Source organism: Lutzomyia longipalpis, chromosome 1 (assembly GCF_024334085.1).
Source record: "Lutzomyia longipalpis isolate SR_M1_2022 chromosome 1, ASM2433408v1".
Classification (NCBI taxonomy): Eukaryota; Metazoa; Arthropoda; class Insecta; order Diptera; family Psychodidae; genus Lutzomyia; species Lutzomyia longipalpis.
In genome coordinates this window covers 20,843,087-20,860,969 of record NC_074707.1, presented here as the reverse complement: position 1 = coordinate 20,860,969, position 17,883 = coordinate 20,843,087, and the positions used below count along the sequence as shown (strand labels likewise).

Below are 17,883 nucleotides of genomic sequence, written 5' to 3'. Positions count from 1 at the left end.
CTCTGCAGAGAAAATCTACAAAGAAGAATTAATATTTATTTCTTGAATTTTATTAGCTTAATTTACATCCAGAATTTTAATAATTTTTAAAATTAAAGTAAGCATTTTTTTAATGTTGTAAATTCATTCAAATTGAGGAAATTTACAATTTTCAGTCGACTATTTTTCCACACTTCTCCGCGGAAAATGCAATTTTGCCTGTCATTTTGATGATGGTCAGCGCACCTGGTGTGCGAAATGAAGAACTAAAAGCTAGGTAAAAAATGAAAGTTCCAAGTTGGCAATTTGGTTTTGTGAAAAAGCAGATTTTCCAACATTTCCGTGTTATCCTGTGAATATTTGTTACTGTTTTCACATGAAAGAATGTTTGTTTAAGTGATAGAATTGTGAGTAAGTCCCCCAAAGAGCACGCACATTGTTCATTTTGCAGAAAAAAAGTCACGAAGAGAAAATGTGTCAAAGTATTGGAGGAGAGAGAGGAAAATTTTTCAGTCCAATTTAGTCTCTTTTGCAATTATTTTTTTTGGAATTTATGCTACTCCGGGCCTCATAGGGGGTGGTGGATGGTGTACTGAGTAGCTGCAGATGTGAGCCGTTGTGGTGATCTTGGCATTCACACTGTTGCTTTTCACGCTTTATTTTGTAGAGAGAGAAAGAGAAGAGTCGGTTAGTAGGTGAAGAAAAATGTCTTGGCAACCGGGGCTTCCGCCCCCGCAATCTACGCAGTCTGTGCCACTGGTGCCCCCCTATAATCAGCAGCAGGTAATGTGCAAAACAGCCTTCAACACTAAATTGACCCCCAAAATGTGACTTTTCGCCAAATGCCAATTAATTGCGGGATGTTGTGTAAAAGTTTATCGGATTATGCTAATGCAATTTATGTATATTTTTATGTTGCTTCTGCTTCGAATTTCTCTTCTTTCACTTTTTCTTTATCGTGTCACACTCACACACTCATTGCACTGAATTTGGGCTAAATGGTCTCTAATCGGTGTGAAATTTTGTTGCCGGACAATTTAGTCGCAGCAGTGGCACCAGGCGCCTCAGCAGGTGACACCAACACCGGGACATTTGTGGCAGGGGAACACCGGCAACCCTGGGTGGACTGACCTGCAACGTCAGCAAGTTCCCGGCAGTCAAACACATCAGCAAATTAACACGTCAACCGGTGGATCGTCTTATCAGACGCAGAACATGACATCGAAGCACTTTCAGGCTGCGGAAGCCTTTGAAAGCACCGGGGATGCTTGGGGTGATTGGGATTGGAATGACAACCAGCAGCAACCGCAGCAGAATTTTATGCAGCAGCAGCAGCACCATCAGAATGTTTCAGTGCAGCCGCAGAGCCTCCCAATGCAGCAGCAAAGCCTCCCCCTAATGCAGCAGCCGCAGAGCCTTCAGGCACATCAAAATTACCAACCTTTTCCGCAGCAGGCACCTCCAGTTCAGAGTCCCAACAATAATACAAATAGATTTGTACCTCCTGTACAGGATGTAAATCGCGGCAGTCCCTTCAGTCCGCCTCTGAATCAATTCCAGCAGGTGCAGCAAGCGCCACAGAATCACTTCAATCCATCGCTGCCCAACACCCAAGGAAACTTCCAATCCTTTGTCCAACCGCCGTCAATCAATCAGAATGTCATTGAAGATAGCTTCTCAACGGATCAAGGCAATTGGAATTGGGGTATGGAAGCAGCAAAGGCATCTCCACAGCCACAGGAAGTCGTGGAGAATCAGCAGATGCCCGAAAATTTAGCCAGTCTACCTGATGATGCAAAAAATACTCAAGCAACTATTCCCAATCCTCTCCTGTCGCGCGTCATTAAAAGTGACCACCAGTTGACGCCGCAATGGTCGACGGAGAGTCAAATGTCGCATTCATCGAGTGATCGTTCCGGGGAGAGTGAGAATTTGGATTCCCGGAGCAGCAATACAACGTCAGAGGAGCCACAAAATGACTCCAGTCGTTCGTATTCACCCAAAAAGGGAGGAGATTTCAATCACCAAGAACCCGATAAGCTCGATGAGACTCTCATGGCACTTGCAGCTCCCGCGAAAGTGGATACCCCGAAGAGTCCTCCGCTTCTTGAGAGACAAACTCAATCCCCCGGAGTACTTCCTACACCGCCACCAGCTGCAATTGTACAGCGTTCCTCACCGGGACCTCCACCGGCGGCAAGTGCACCACCACCACGATCATCTCCCGGCCCTCCGCCTCCATCTGGCTCTGGACAGAGATCTAGCGAGAGGAATCCATTCAAGAGATCCGGAATGCCCGTACACAAGACCCTGCAATTCCAGACTGTACCCAAATCAGCGGTGACAGCTCCCAAGCCCGCAGCAGCACCGGAGAACTTCTTTCAACCCCTCCCAGTAGTGGCTCAGGAGGCTGTGAATCAGGAAAATCTCATTCCGGACAATGCAGAAGTCATCCCCGTGGCGGCAAATCAATTTCCACCCGCGCGATCGGGACAGGAGGTGGAAAATCACGAAATTGCCCCAAATAATGATCGGAATCAATTTCTCGAAACGGGACATCTGGCTGAGGAGCATCTCAACACACCTGCTCCAACAACGAGTTCTCCACCTTCCGAAGCAGTGGACAGCCTTCCCCCGCCGGGACTTTCGCGGTATGTTCTCGGGGAGCCTGAGGTTCGATCCACGGGGGGTTTAGATGTTTCCGAACCCCCACCGGGACTCGATCGAATGGTACCAGGAACGGATTTGGCGAATGCATCGAATTTGAGCATGGAACGCCAAGCAGATGGGCAGGTGTCGAATTTACTTTCATCCACGCGACGGATGGTGCAGCAAGTGCCTGATAGTGCCCCGAGTTTGACTGAGAGAAATTTGTATTTGGCATCGGGTGAAAGTGATCATCAGCCACAGAGTCAGCGTGTTGTTACGGGAGATGAGAGTGGACGTGTGACACACACCTTTACACCCATTGTCCAAGCACGCGATCATGAGATTGCCATTGGCGATCAGAGGCGCGATCTCGAGGTGGACGGAGAGAATCTGCAGGATCAACCACAGCGAATTGATCGGTTGCGCGATGAACCCATCGAGGGGGCGAATACCGGTGATGATGATCAGGCGAATGCTGCTGTGGGAAATAATGCCACAGAAGCGGAATCCGTTGCAACTGACACGGGAGGACGGAAGGATACATCGAATGTGTCCACGTGTGACGATAGTGACAAAGATCGCAACTACTACAAGTCTAATCGCGGCCGACGGAAGGAGAAGGAGCGATATGATTCGGAAGATTCGGAATATACGAGTGATCACGGGAGGCGGCGGTATAGGGAGGGCAGCAATCGAGATGATCGCTACGAGAGAGATCGTGATAAGTACGGGAGGTATGATGGTCGTGATGGAGGAGGACGATACTCCTCGCGTGAAGAATACAACCGTCGTCGTGATGATCGAGATGACATTGATTCGCGTCGTGATGAAAAGGGGCGCAAATACAGAAGGGAATACGATAGAGATCGCCGAGATGATAGGCGCAAAGGTAGAATAAAAACTTTCAAAAACCTTTTCTATCGTTGAATATTTAATTGAAAATAATTTTTATAGATGATCGCTACAGAGATCGCGATGAGAAAGATCGTGATCGCCGTAGGGGTAGGAGATATGAGTACGATGAAGATTACGCGAGAAGAGATCGCGATCGAGACATGGAGAGGGATAGAGATCGTCGCAAAGGTTATTTTCTTGATTATTTATTGAGGAGAAAAGAATTATTTTTTGATTAAAAACTTTGTTGTTTAGATGATCGCTATCGTGATGAGAAAGATCGCGATCGTAGGCGTCCAGATCGCAGGTATGACTACGATGATGCATACCATAGGAGTGGCAGTAGGAATACTGATCGTGATCGTATGCGCGAGAAGGATCCACGTTACAATCAGCAAGGATACTATCAATCAGGTATGAGATCGATGCAAAAAAAAAGAATGAAGTTCACTTATTTTATGACTTTTCGTTGCATGCAGGATACGGCTACGACTACTCCTACTATTCCCAGCAACAAATGCAATACTACGAGGCACTTCGCAGGACTAATCCTCAAGCTTATGCTGAGTGGTATCGCAAATACTATGCTCAGATGCAGCCACAAGTAGCTGCGAGTGATATCCCAACAGATGGGAGGGAATCTGTACATTCCGGACGTAGTTCAGCAAATGATAAGGAGCGGTAAGTCCCCTAAGACGACCTTCCTGTGCATTTACATTTTTCCTTGTTTTCTGTTCTTTGTATTGTTGTCGTTTATTTATTTTTTTGGTTGGATTTGTCAGCTCAAACAGATCTTTTGTTCAAAGAAAAACAAAGACTATTTGAACTGACTGACTTTCTGTGAATGTTTTAATATTTTAATGAAAGACAGGGCATCACATTTGAGAATTTTTTTTATTATTTAAAGCACAAAAATTGGCTCTTTAACACATATACAAGAAAAATTTCTAAACTAACATCATTCATCAAAATCATTTTTTATCGTAAAGAAAAAAAATCATTTGTTCTAATTTTATGAAACAAAAAAAGAACGAAGAAAAATCAATCAAAATTGAATAAATTGAATTACAAACAAAAGGTACAGTCGATCGATGCAGCAATTTTATCAGCCTGAATATCAGCGATCATTCAGTCAAACGAATAACTCCACCATCATGGATGGAAGCTATGTGGGCGGCAATTCGGGGAGTTTTCATCAGCAGCAACCATCATCGCTTCCGTATCAGCAGCCACAATCGTTCTATGTACCAAATTCGGGTCGACAGTTTTATTCTCAAAGTGACTATTCCGAATCCAGGTGCTTAAATAAATCTTTTTTTTTACTTCTAAATTCTAAAATAAAAGAAGTATTTAGTCTAAATTTTAAAGGAAATTAAAAAAAAATAGATTGATCACTTTTGAGGGTATAAATTGGTTCTCTTCCGATTCATTCAATTTCATTATTTCTTTCTTTCTATCCTCCTCCATTTGCTAATAGTTTATTCAAATAAACTTTGCACCTAAGCTCCACCTTGGTTATGACGTAGAGGGTGTGAAGTAGCCAATGGAAACACTTTACACGGATTTCTGACCCAATCAGAGGTCTACTAGCAAATATAAATTCTTCTTATTATTTATTTACATTTCATGTTTAAATTGTTTTGAAGATTTCTTTTCTCAATTAAGTTAACGGTGGGACTTATTAGGTGCAAGGTTTATTAATTGATTTATTCAAATCAGCCTTACACCTAATAAGCTCCTCCTAATTTAAAATTAAAATAAAGCAAAAATTTTAACCAATCAACTCTGCTTGAGTCTATCAACCAATCAGAAGAATTTATAATTCTTCTTCTTATTTATTTATATTTCATCATGAGTTTGAGCTAAAAAGCTGGTGGAGCTGCAGTGCAAAGTTGCTTTGAATTGAGCATTTTGTAAATTCGCTTCCTCTGCTTGGGACTTTGAGTATTTTTTATGATTTTTTTTCACCTTTCAAAGGCTGTGGTTCTTGGTGTAATAATTCCTGCATGATTTTATAATAAACTTTGTGGTGAAAAAATAATAAAATTTTGCAGATATGACAATTCGTACAACGTGGAAAAAGTAACGGAAGCAGAAGTGGCACGATTGACACCAAAGAAGTTTACGAATGAGCACACGAATGCCTCATTGTCAGCTGCTGGACTGCTGGTTTGCATTAAGCCACGTTACACGGCGTCAGGTGTGAGTAATGTGGTGAAAATTCTCAATTTGGGCACGAATGATGCCACACGGAAGCTCTTTCACGCCTACCCGGGTCCTCTTGTACGTGGTATCACGCACAAGAAGACCGTCATTGAGTTCTGTGAGGATCAAATACGCCTTGGACCGCCGTCGGATACATTGCGATCCCGCGGAAACTCAATGAGTAGCCTTTGCTCACAGCAATCGGCAAATAGGGCTTCATTCACGTTACTCTGGAATTTACTTATTCTCCTTCTAAGGCAAAATGGGGTGAGTTTCCTCTTAATTTCCCCACAAAAAAGGAAGTTAATTCAAAAAATAAAAATTCATTTTTAGATGGTTGTGGGAACAGATATCTCAGAATTATTGATGAAGAATAAATCAGAATTTCCCTACGATCTCGATGGCCCGGCATCGGCTACAAAGACAGCAAGTGGCCGGAATTCCGTGCAGTCAGATGCAAAAAAATCACACGAAGTAAGCGATGCGGAAGTCGATGAGAGCGGAGATGAGCCAGAGAGTCGTAGCAAATCATCTGAGGAGCGACAGAGTTTGACGGAAGAGGATGTAACTGATAAATTTCGCAACTATCTCCTCTATGGGAATGTCAATGAAGCCCTCGATTGGGCTACGGATAACAATTTATGGGGTCATGCTCTGTTTCTCGCCTCGAAAGTTGATCGTCGATCTCATGCCAATGTTATGATGAAATTTGCAAATAAGCTCCCCCTTTGTGATCCCCTGCAGACCCTGTATCAGCTAATGAGCCTCCGAACACCGTCCTCCGTGACGAGTGCTGTTGATGAGAAATGGGGCGATTGGAGGCCACATTTAGCCATGATTATCTCAAACACCTCTCAAAAGCCAGAGCTCAATATTAAAGCCATCACGACCCTCGGGGATTCCCTCTACAATCGAGGAGATGTGTTTGGGGCGCATTTTTGCTACCTCATGGCTCAGGTGAATTTCGGAAAGTACCGCAATGTCAATCAGGATTCGTCACAAATGTCCAATACGTCAACTTCTCCGCGTCTTATCCTCCTTGGGTCATCTCCGCATCGTCCCTTTAAGCAATTTGCCACATCTGAGGCGATCATGATGACGGAGATCTACGAATATGCATGCACACTGAATGATGAGAAGTTCTCAGTGACGGAATTTCAGCCATTTAAGTATATTTTGGCATCCCGAATGCTCGACTATGGGCTGCAGCTGAAGGCACTTCTGTACATGGAGCAAATTTCAAAGCACATCCAACAAGATCCAAGCAAATATGAAGCTGATTTCATTGAGAGGGTCTTTGTGATGGCTGATCGTCTCAAGTACTATGATCCAATGCATGAAAAACTACTCGATGACACGTCTCCGGATGCCCAGGAAGGTGCTGCAGATGGACAAAATTGGCTCAATGATCTTCAATCGGTGCTACGGCAATTCAATGTGAGTTAGTTTTGAAAACTACTTATTCCGGCTTAAGTTAATTAAGCTAAACCTAAATTTTTTAAGGCTAAGCTAAAGTATTCTAGGCTTGGCTTATTTTTTAAGCTAGGCCTAAATATTTTAAGCTAGATCTAATTTTTTGTAACTATGTAGATCTAAATTTTTGGCTAGACCTAAATTTTTAAGATAAACCTAGGCTTTCTAGACTAGGCCTAAGGATTTAAAGCTAAATATAAGCCCAAGTTTTTAGGCTAGGTCTAAATTTTTTAAGCTAAACATCGGTATTCTAAGTTCGATCCAAGTTGTCAAGACTAGTTTTTAGAACTAGGTTTTTAGCTAGATCTAAGTTTTTAAGCTATCTCTTGCTTTTTATAGGAGGCTTAAGTTTCCTTCAGTAGGATCTAGCTTTTTAGGATAAGTGAAAGCTCTTTATGCTAGGCTAAAATTTTTCTTAATAAGACTAGTTTTTTTAACTAGGCTTTAGTTTTTAAGCTGGACCTAAGTTTATCAAGCTTTGCCTAAAATTTAAAGGGCTCTGAAAATTTTTAACAGTTTGAGCCTTAAAAATCGTCTTAACACTCTGAAAAAACTGAATAAAAAAAAGGCTTCGAAGCACAAATTAAAATGTACTGGTAAGCTGACCAAGCTTACGAGAGCTGTGTTTCTTTCAGTGTACCAATTTTGTGAGAGTAAACTAGAGCGCGAATTAATTTAAATACGCGCAAAGTCGGAAAATGTAGAAAAGTCATACCCTAAGAAATGTTTGGAAGGCTATATCTCGAGAACGGATCCATAGATTTTCATAAATTTTTTTTTGTTTGAAAGGTCTTGAAGTCAGCTATAACATATCGAAAAATGAAAAAAATTTATGTCGCCATTTTCGAAAAATTCGAGTTCGAAATTTTCGAAAACTTTGTTTTCGATTTTAGCGCCTCTTGCGGTCATTTCTCGAAGTTGCAATGTTCTAGACATTTGTAGGGTTTCACGAAACCTTTCATTTGCGCTTGAGTTGATCGAAATCGGACTTGTAGAACCCGAGATATTACATGCTAACTTTGGAAGGCTATATCTCGAGAACGGCGACATAGATTTTCTTCATTTTTGGCATGGAGCTAGATAATATAGTCAGCTATAACATATCAAAAAATGAAGCAAATCGATAATGGCGTTTTCGAGATATTCATCGAAAACTCATCGAAAATGTTGTTTTTGATTTTTGGCCCCCTAGCGGTCACTTTTGAAACTTCGGATGTTCTAGAGAGTTGTAGGGTTTGTTGAGAGCTTTCATTTGAGCCCAGGTTGATCAAAATCGGTCAAGCCGTTTTCGAGTTATGGTCGATTTTCGATGAAAAATTGTGGCGGCCATATTGACTAAACGGCTTGACCGATTTTCGAAAATGAGGTATCGTTGGAAAGGTATTGATGGCCTCTACAACATATCTAAATTTCAGATTTTTAGCTATTACAGAGGCTGAGATATAGCGAAAACAAAATTTTGAGGTTATTCAAAATGGCGGACGCGGTGGTGGGGGGTAAAATTTGACATCATAATCAGATGTCTTCCAGTCGATATTTAAACTTTGCCGTTTACCGCAAGTCTCTATCTATTACCGTTCTCTTGTAATTTAGCAAAAGGTTCCGGACGGCCGGCCGGCCGGCCGGCCGGCCGGAAAAAAAATTTTTTGGCGCATACGTTTTTTGGAATGTGGGGACCCTAATTCGTGCTTATCCCAAGTTTGAGCCCGATCTGACGACTTTCGATTTTGCTCGGTACACAAAAGCTGTGTCTGAAAGAAACACAGCTAAAAAAAATGAAAATTTCATCCATACTTATTTATGAATTTTTATTCTTTAATGTACATTTTTAGAGTGGAGTCCTTTCGTATCACTCCACATCGGTGCCGAATTTGTCTCAGGATCCACAAGCAAGTAGTACAGGTTATGCACAACAGCAGGGTATTGATTACACAAAATCCGACATTGATGAACAATTCAGGGAGATAAATCAGCAATTTAATCAACTTAATCTTCAGTATCAGACTGATCAACAAATGCAACAGCAGCAGCAACAGAATCAACCTGTTTCACTTGACTACACAGCACCGGCAATGAATCCTTCAGACTATCAGTCCCAACAGTTGGGGGATACGTATCAAAATCACTACCATTCAATGCCCTATGGGGGTGCTGTTGATCAGGGAAATCCAGTGCAATCAATGGATAGTCCCAATTACTATGACCCCGCACAGTTTGGCAATGCCGCATCACTGGGCCAGCAACAGAATATGTCGGAGAATTCATCAAATTTCGACTACTACGGCCAATCCCAGACAAATACCGAGGTATAGTGATGCTTTAATGATTTTCTTCTTCATTAAATTCTTGAGACATTGCATTCTTTTTCGCAAAACAAAAAATCTTTTTATGAGCCAAATCAAAAAATCATGTAAAACTTATCACAAAAATGCTGAATCATCAACAAAAACAAAACGAATTCCATTTAAACTTGGACGCAGCCTCTTCCACCAGCATCTCAGACACCGTCGAGTGTTGAGGACAAATGTGGGGAGGAGGACGTGACTGAAATAATGGAATTGCAAGAATCACCCAAACGGCTAGAGAGACAGCCGGTGGAAGATGTAAGTAGGTGTGTCCTCGTGTGTGACACTAACTCGCATCCATTGCGTGGGTTACGCCACAAATCTCTGGCACTGCGTCGGACACAGAAGGTGACTTTCCGGCAGGACAGTCCCGCCGGGGTGGGGATGCAACTGAAGAAGGTGATCTACAATGGGACCTACCCCATTGATGATCCCCTCTCAAGTCGCTTCGATGTGGGTACGGGGCTTGAGCTTGTCCATCAATACGATGAGGATGTGGGTGAGACAGCTGGGCAGGAATGTCTCTCACTTCGTGATTTAATTGAAGATGAAACAATTGATATAAATTATTCACGCATGAAGTTAGAATTTGAGCGAAGTTGCACGGAATTTGAGACATTTCTCAAGAAGCGCGAAAGGGAGAAAAAGAAGAAAATTTGGCTAACATTTGATGTTGATTCGTAGTGCTTTCAGTAGATGGATAGATAGAGAGAAAAGTGTGTTGCACCTGCTGCATAAATTAAAATAAAAATATAAGTAGTTAGAAAAGAGAGTAATTAACGTGTGAAATTTGTTTTCTTCTAAAAAGCCTTTCCGTGGACATTAAAAAGAGAGAGAGTTTAAATGAAAATTGTAAAATATTGAAATTTGCAACCAGAATAAAATATAAATGGTTACAAATGTGGACGATTGAGTTGTTTACTATTTAGTTGATTATTTTTATTTTATTTTCTCTTTTATTTTGCTTTGCAATTCAATCGAATTTAGTCTGATCTCTACAAGGAAGAACAAGAGAATATTTTTACTAACAGTTTGTGAAGAAAAAGTACATAATAATTATGCCATTGATGTAATCCTTCTGTTGCTACAGAGACGTACAAGTAAAAGCAAGACTAATAGGTGACTATTTTTGTTCTAATTCTCTCTTTGTAGATGCCAAAACCACAAATAACAATGCCAAATTCTTTTTCAAACAAACCCGGCTTCTACGAGGATACACCGCAGGAGGGTAGGGAGCGGAAGCAAAATGATGGGGCCGGAAGCAAGGGTCAGGCAAATGAGAGTGCTGCGAAGAAGGGAAAGGAAGCAGCAAAGGGCACAGCACAGCACAATAATCAATCAAGTGGATGGTTTGGTGGGATTTGGGGAAAGTTCTCTCTCAAGCCCAAAAATCAAATGATCCTTCCTGATGATAAGAATCCCACTGTAAGTTTTTTTTTTTTGCTTTTTTTTAAAAGAGTTTATTCTTTGAAATTAGTTTTTTTTTGTTGAGGCTGGAAGAAATTAATCCATTTCTGTATCTGCCTTAGAATATTTGTTTGAATATTTGTTTTTTTTTATTTTGAAGGACCATAAAAATGGTTCACAAATTGAAGCTTTTGATTATTTTTAGATTTCTAGACCATATTATTGGCTGTTGCATTTGAACTTGCAGTTTTCCATAATTTATTATTGCAATTCTAACGATTGACAATTATTTTTCAAACGTTTGACGTTTTTATAGATAAAATTTAATTTTTTTTTGAGATTGACGTTTATTTTTTAACGTATGACATTTCTAACATTTTTGCTTTTTTTGGCCTTTTGACATTTTTTGACGTTTTACTGTTTATTGTAACTTTTATAATCTCGCTCTGATGTCAAACGTTCTTTTTCTTATTTATTGACATTTCTATTTTCTTCTTCTTTTATTTTACGGCTGTTGAATTCCTTCCGGATCCATGCAGCCATTTTTATTTTAACACTTGGCGATTATTCTTTAGAGTTCCACCAATCGACATTTCTCTCTTCTAATGTTTAATAAACTTTGTCAAAGGTTTGATTTTCTTTCCTAACGTTTGACATTCTTTTCTTTTAACGTTAATTTTTTGTTAATTTGACATTCCTTTTCCAATGTTTGACATTTGTTTTCTAACGTTTTTTTTTTAATAAATGTTAGTTTTTGGACATTTGACATTTTTTATAACGTTATTTTTCAAACGTATGATGTTCTCGAAGTTTGATATTTTTAACGTTTTACATTTTTGACAGTTTAACGTTTTTTCAACGGTTGTCATTCTTTCCAGTATCTGACGTTTCTTTTTGAATGTAAGATGGTTCTTTTCTACCGTTTGACGTTCCTTTTCTACATTCAAGTTTCTTTTAACGCTTGACGTTTATTCTAACGTTTGAATTTTTTTGTTTATTATCAGAAATGGGTTAATGTGAATTTATTCTTTGAAATTATGCTTTTTATTGTTAAATTTGAAAAATCTTCATCTCTCCCCTCCCCCAATGCAGATTGTTTGGGATCCGGATAAGAAAAAGTGGGTCAATACTGATGGTGAAGCTGATGAGGCAGAGAGCTTCAAGCCACCACCTAAAATGGCTGATTTTGCTGCACCACAATCAAATCATGAGTACTCGGTTCCGCACCCTGAAAATCTTCCTCAGCAAATTCCTCAACCAACACCCCAAAGTACTCCAGCCCCAGCAATAGTCGCGGCCCCTCTACCATCCACAGATGGAGCTCCAGTGCCCAAAGGGAACAATCTTCAATCAAATATGTTTAAAATGCAGCGAAATAGAAGTAAGGAAAAGACTGAATAGTGGTGAAGGGAAGACTGAACTAACAAGTAAATTTCTCTCCTTTTCAGCTTTGAAAAATTCCTACGTAGACGTTTTCAATCCAAGTGGTGCCCCAATGAAGTCAGCTCAACCCGTTATGGCGCCAACATTGCCTTCGGTTCCGCAGACTGGCTTTTTCGTTCCTCCAACTGGAAGTGGTGCTAATTTATCGTCGGAACAAGCAGATGTAAATATCTTTTTTTGCATTTAAATCTCTTTTGCAGACTTTTAGTTTAAGTTTAGTGTCTAAACTGTTTTTTTTTCTTTCATTGCAGAATACACCCCAATTTTATAATCCAAATCAATTTGGTAATTTTCAACAGTAGCCAACAAATTGCATATAAAAATGACGCATAGAAAAAAAATTATATAATCAACAATTTTCTTATAAACTTATAGAGCTGTAGGGCATCAATATTAAGAACTTACCTAGCCGAGGGTTGTGTCTGAATGTCTGATGGTTAGGGTGGTTTGTTTTTTTCATTGCAAACTTTATTATTAAATATCTTATTTGATTTATTTTAATTTGTTACAAGAAGGAAGACGTTGATGCGAAGACTTGAATAGCCGTTGAGGTGACTTTAGTCGAATTTATTCGAACGCTTTTTTGTGATTTATCGCGTGTGAGTGTTTTTTTCTGTGTGTGTATGAGCTCGTCAGTTGGTTGGAAAGAGGGAACTTCAAGTATTAAGGACAATTTGGAGGATTGTTTTCGTTTCTTTTTTTTTTTTCATTTAATATGTTTAAATTATGTCTCTGACACAAAATTAATAAATTGTAAAGAAAAAAAAATAATCAAAAAAAAAGCTTCAGCAGTCAATCCAATATGGTTTTGGTTGGTAGGAAAAGAAAGCTATGACAGAGTGTTGATTTATTTTTAAAATGTTGGCCTTTTTTGCATATATTTGTTTACTATATTTCCTCCCAATTTTTTTGTATAAACTCCCCTGCCCCCAAGAACCCCGGGAGTCATTGATATTGCGCGGTGTTTGATAAGATGACTCCATTGAAGCATATTATATATATATTTTGTCCTACGGCAATTACAATAAAATTGTGTATAAGTTATTCAATATTGTGTAGATAGCACTGGGTTGGAAATTTATATACATGAAAAAAATAAATATTGCTATATATAAATTGAATAAATAAAAAATTAATGTATACATAGATAGATACAAATTAATTGTTTAATTTTGTCGCAGATTTTTTTCTTTGAATCTCGTTTCCAGATAAGGCGTGTATTTGAATTAAAATATATGGGGCTTTTGATAATCCCTGAACTTGTGAGCACATGGTGATTAGAAGATGAACATATTTTGATTTAGCGTGTAGAAAAAGAAGGTTTTCAGTAAGACGGCGATCTTTGTGGTGGAAAGATGTTTTTGTGGATTTTCAGTGGAATTTTCCTACTAGGAGTGCTTTTCTGTGTATTCTGGACATGGAATTTCCGCTATTGGCAAAAGAGGGGTATTCCTGGGCCCAAACCATCCCTTATTTATGGGAATACAAAGAGTTTAGTGGCTGATAAAGTGTCCGTTGCGTATGAATTTGATAAATTTTACAGGTAATTGTGAATCTTGTGGTGTAAAAAATGATTTTTTTTTAAGGTGAAAAGTGTGTCTTTAGTGATCTTTTTAATAAGAAAATGTGGAAAACTATTTAATTAAATATTAAAATTCATTAAAATAATTAAGCAGTTACCCACGAATTAAAACATTTAAAATGAAATTATCGTCTTATTTTTGCATGATATTTTTAGCTGTGTTTCTTTCAGACACAGCTTTTGTGTACCGAGCAAAATCGAAAGTCGTCAGATCGGGCTCAAACTTGGGATGAGCACGAATTAGGGTCCCCACATTCCAAAAAACGTATGCGCCAAAAAATTTTTTTTCCGGCCGGCCGGAGTATAACGCTAAATTGCGAGAGAACGGTGATAGATAGAGACTTGCGGTAAACGGCAAAGTTTAAATATCGGCTGGAAGACGTCCGATTATGAGGTCAAATCCACCCCCCCACCTCTCCATCCGCCATTTTGGATAACCTCAAAATTTTGTTTTCGCTATATCTCAGCCCCTGTAATAGCTAAAAATCTGAAATTTTTATATGTTGTAGGGACCATCAAGAGCTTTCCAACGATACCTCATTTTCGAAAATCGGTCAAGCCGTTTAGTCAATATGGCCGCCACAATTTTTCATCGAAAATTGACCATAACTCGAAAACGGCTTGATCGATTTTGATCAACCTGGGGTCAAATGAAAGATCTCAACAAACCCTACAACTCTCTAGAACATCCGAAGTTTCAAAAGTGACCGCTAGGGGGCCAAAAATCAAAAACAAAATTTTCGATGAGTTTTCGATGAATATCTCGAAAACGGCGACATAAATTTTTTTCATTTTTTGATATGTTGTAGCTGACTATATTATCTAGTTGCATGCCAAAAATGAAGAAAATCTATGGATCCGTTCTCGAGATATAGCCTTCCAAAGTTGGCATGTCATATCTCGGGTTCTACAAGTCCGATCTTTATCAACTCAAGCGCAAATGAAAGGTTTCGTGAAACCCTACAAATGTCTAGAACATTGCAACTTCGAGAAATGACCGCAAGAGGCGCTAAAGTCAAAAACAAAGTTTTCGAAAATTTCGAACTCGAATTTTTCGAAAATGGCGACATAAATTTTTTTCATTTTTCGATATGTTATAGCTGACTTCGAGACCTTTCAAACAAAAAAAAATTATGAAAATCTATGGATCCGTTCTCGAGATATGGCGTTTTAAAGATTTCTTGGGGGATGACTTTTCAACTTTTCCCGACTGCGCTCTAGTTTGCTCTCACAAAATTGGTACACTGAAAGAAACACAGCTCTCGTAAGCTTGGTCAGCTTACCAGTACATTATTTAATCCTTTCGCGTTTTTTGGGTCAGACGTAGACCCAAACTGGAAACATTTTACTTTCTCGAATTTGAATGAATTTAATTGTTTTTCCAAAGTTGGAAATGCGTTGAATTTACGTAAATGGGGTCAAAGAAGACGTTCTAACTGAAAAACGACCACTGAAAGCAACCATTTGATTAAATTTTGTGATAAAAAGAGCGTATGTCTCGATGTTTCATGTGAACGCGGAAGGGTTAAATCGAGATAATTTTTAAAAAGATCTATGAGTCAAGGGAACAAATTTTGCCAACAATTTATCAATTATTTAGCTCCATATTGAGTCAATGTAAATCCGTATAGAGGATGAACTATTGTGCAATTAGAATTGATCTGAGATTGATAAATTTTTGAACAATATTTGATCAATCAATTGACTCTCAATTGATTGATTCAATCAAGATTCAGCATTTTGTTGGCTCAAAATTTGCATTTTACCGGAAATATAAGTTACCGCATAAACCATTAGAATGAAAATGAAAAGAAATGCTAATTTTATGTTTTGAGAACCTTCTTAGTAAAATATATTTATCCTCTTCCCACTTTATTTAGGGATTTCTACGGCAAAACTCCCTTTGTGGGAGTTTACTTTCTAAGATCACCCCATATTCTCGCCATTGATCCGGATTTCGTAAAATTTGTCCTTGTTGAGAATTTCAAACAATTCTACAACAACTACATCTCGGACATGACTACCCCAAGATCGGAGCCCTACATCGGGCACAGTCCCTTTGTGCTGAAGAACAAAGCATGGAAGGAGACGAGAAGTCAGTGGGGACCAGCATTTTCCAGTGGCAAGATGAAGGCCATGTTCCCAATCCTTGAGAATACCTGCAAGAAAATGTCCAACTTCCTCCGGCAGGAAGTGGCGTCAAATCCAAAGGATGGTGTTCACTTCCGCGATGTAAGTGCACGCTTCACGACGGAAGTGGTAACAGATACAATCTTTGGGATTGAAGCTGGAACGTTTGCCGAGGAAAATGCTCCTCTGTGTGAATTGGGCTCCAAACTGCTTGATTGTTTTGAGAATGTTCTAAATTTCTTCATTCTCTCGGCAATTCTACCCTTGCTGAGGAATCTTCGGTGCTTCTGGATTGTCAGCAGGAGTGTTGGGAATTCATTTGAGGAGCTAATGAAGAAGGGAATTCAATTTAGAAGTCAAAGTAACAACCAAAGAAGTGATTTCTTATCATTCATCATGGATTTGGGCAGTAAGAAAAATCTCTCTGTGACCGAAATGACTTCTCATGGGCTCACCGTCTATCTGGATGGCTACGAAACAACCAGCATTGCAATTCCACTTGTTCTCTACGAAGTAATATTTATTTATGATCTCTTAATTTTCACTGCAGGAATTTGAAGAAAAAATTACTTTTTTTTTAGTTGGGAAGGAATATTGAGGCTCAGGAGAAGCTGAGAAAAGAAATCCTGGAATATCAGGAAAAGAGTGGGATTAACTACGAATCAATTCAGGAAATGCAATATTTAGATCAAGTCGTTAATGGTAAAGAGAAAGATTTTTTTTTGAAGAGAACTTTTGCTCAAAAGATTTGCTTCATTCCTTGCAGAAACAATGAGAATTCATCCTCCTCTCATAATTATCAGTAAACTCTGCACTGAAAGCGTAAAGTATCCAGTCAATGGGAGAGATGTGGAAATTCCTCGTGGCATGACTGTCCACATTCCCATCTTCTCAATTCATCGCAATGAAAATAACTTCCCAAATCCCGAAGAATTCATTCCAGAGAGATTCAACGAAGAAAATGGAGGATCGAAGATTTTTAAGGACAAATGCTCCTTTTTACCTTTCGGCAATGGACCAAGAATCTGTTTAGGTAGTTTGAAAAAAATCCCACGCAATGATTTATGTATGCTGAAATTATTATTTTTCCTTTCATCAGGAATGCGTTTTGCCCTTCTGCAAGTAAAGACGGCAGTTGTGGAGGTGATCAAGCAGTACAAAGTCACGGTAAATGAGAAGACAAAGCAACCCCTTGATCTGGATGTTGGGCAATTCTTCAGCTACCCCCGGCACGGAATTTACCTCAATTTGAAGCCAGTATAAGCCTGTAATTTACTACGGGAGTAGCATGGTTGAATAAAAAGCTTTAAAAATAAAATTTTCTTATCTCAAAAATTCGGCGAGAAAAATAGGATCGGGCACAGTTGACCTACAGATAGTCAAATGTCGCATCGAAGGGGGGCTCTTATCTGGTTTTTTCCTGACTTCAGCTATTCTTAATTTCTTTTGTATCTGGTTTAATTGATAGAGTTAATGTCGTCAGATTTATTTTTGCCTCAAAAATACATTGAAATGCTTTTTTTTGGGATAACAATCTGGCTAATCTGTGTAGTTTCAAAGCTTTCAGTAATAAAAACTTTTTTTTAACTTTCATCGAAAGTTAAGCTGATAGTTGACTTTTCAGGGTCAGCGCTCCTGATAAATCAAAATAGCAGTTTCTGGCGTTTCGGGAAAGTTTCAAAGTTGACTAAAGAAACAAAAAAGAAAAAAGACATTTTGCAGACTAACAATGCTCCAAAAAAGCCCAAAAAAATCCTTACAATTAAATCCTAGAAT

At 39.1% G+C, this 17,883-nt stretch overlaps 2 protein-coding genes across 7 annotated transcripts; both read left to right on the top strand.

The window, feature by feature from the left end:
* The first annotated feature begins 233 nt into the window (after positions 1-233).
* Positions 234-13,553, top strand: LOC129796912 (protein transport protein Sec16A). Of its 6 annotated transcripts, none has more exons than XM_055839044.1 (15): positions 234-386; positions 647-762; positions 1,021-3,517; positions 3,583-3,711; positions 3,778-3,936; positions 4,002-4,203; positions 4,601-4,819; positions 5,577-5,994; positions 6,061-7,164; positions 9,033-9,506; positions 9,681-9,803; positions 10,698-10,970; positions 12,045-12,333; positions 12,401-12,558; positions 12,647-13,553. In XM_055839044.1, exons 2-15 carry the CDS (start codon positions 685-687, stop codon positions 12,695-12,697), a joined length of 6,174 nt encoding a protein of 2,057 aa, XP_055695019.1. In that variant the 5' UTR covers positions 234-386; positions 647-684; the 3' UTR covers positions 12,698-13,553. The 6 variants fall into 6 exon arrangements, with proteins under 6 accessions (XP_055695019.1, XP_055695018.1, XP_055695020.1 ...); XM_055839043.1 differs by having other exon boundaries at positions 234-390; XM_055839045.1 differs by lacking the exon at positions 9,681-9,803 and having other exon boundaries at positions 234-390.
* Positions 13,554-13,690: 137 nt separating this feature from the next.
* On the top strand, positions 13,691-17,425 carry LOC129796911 (probable cytochrome P450 28a5). The gene is made up of 5 exons (XM_055839042.1): positions 13,691-13,938; positions 15,858-16,620; positions 16,689-16,809; positions 16,874-17,140; positions 17,207-17,425. The coding sequence occupies exons 1-5, from the start codon at positions 13,751-13,753 to the stop codon at positions 17,368-17,370; spliced, it is 1,503 nt and encodes a 500-aa protein (XP_055695017.1). The 5' UTR covers positions 13,691-13,750; the 3' UTR covers positions 17,371-17,425.
* Positions 17,426-17,883: the final 458 nt, after the last annotated feature.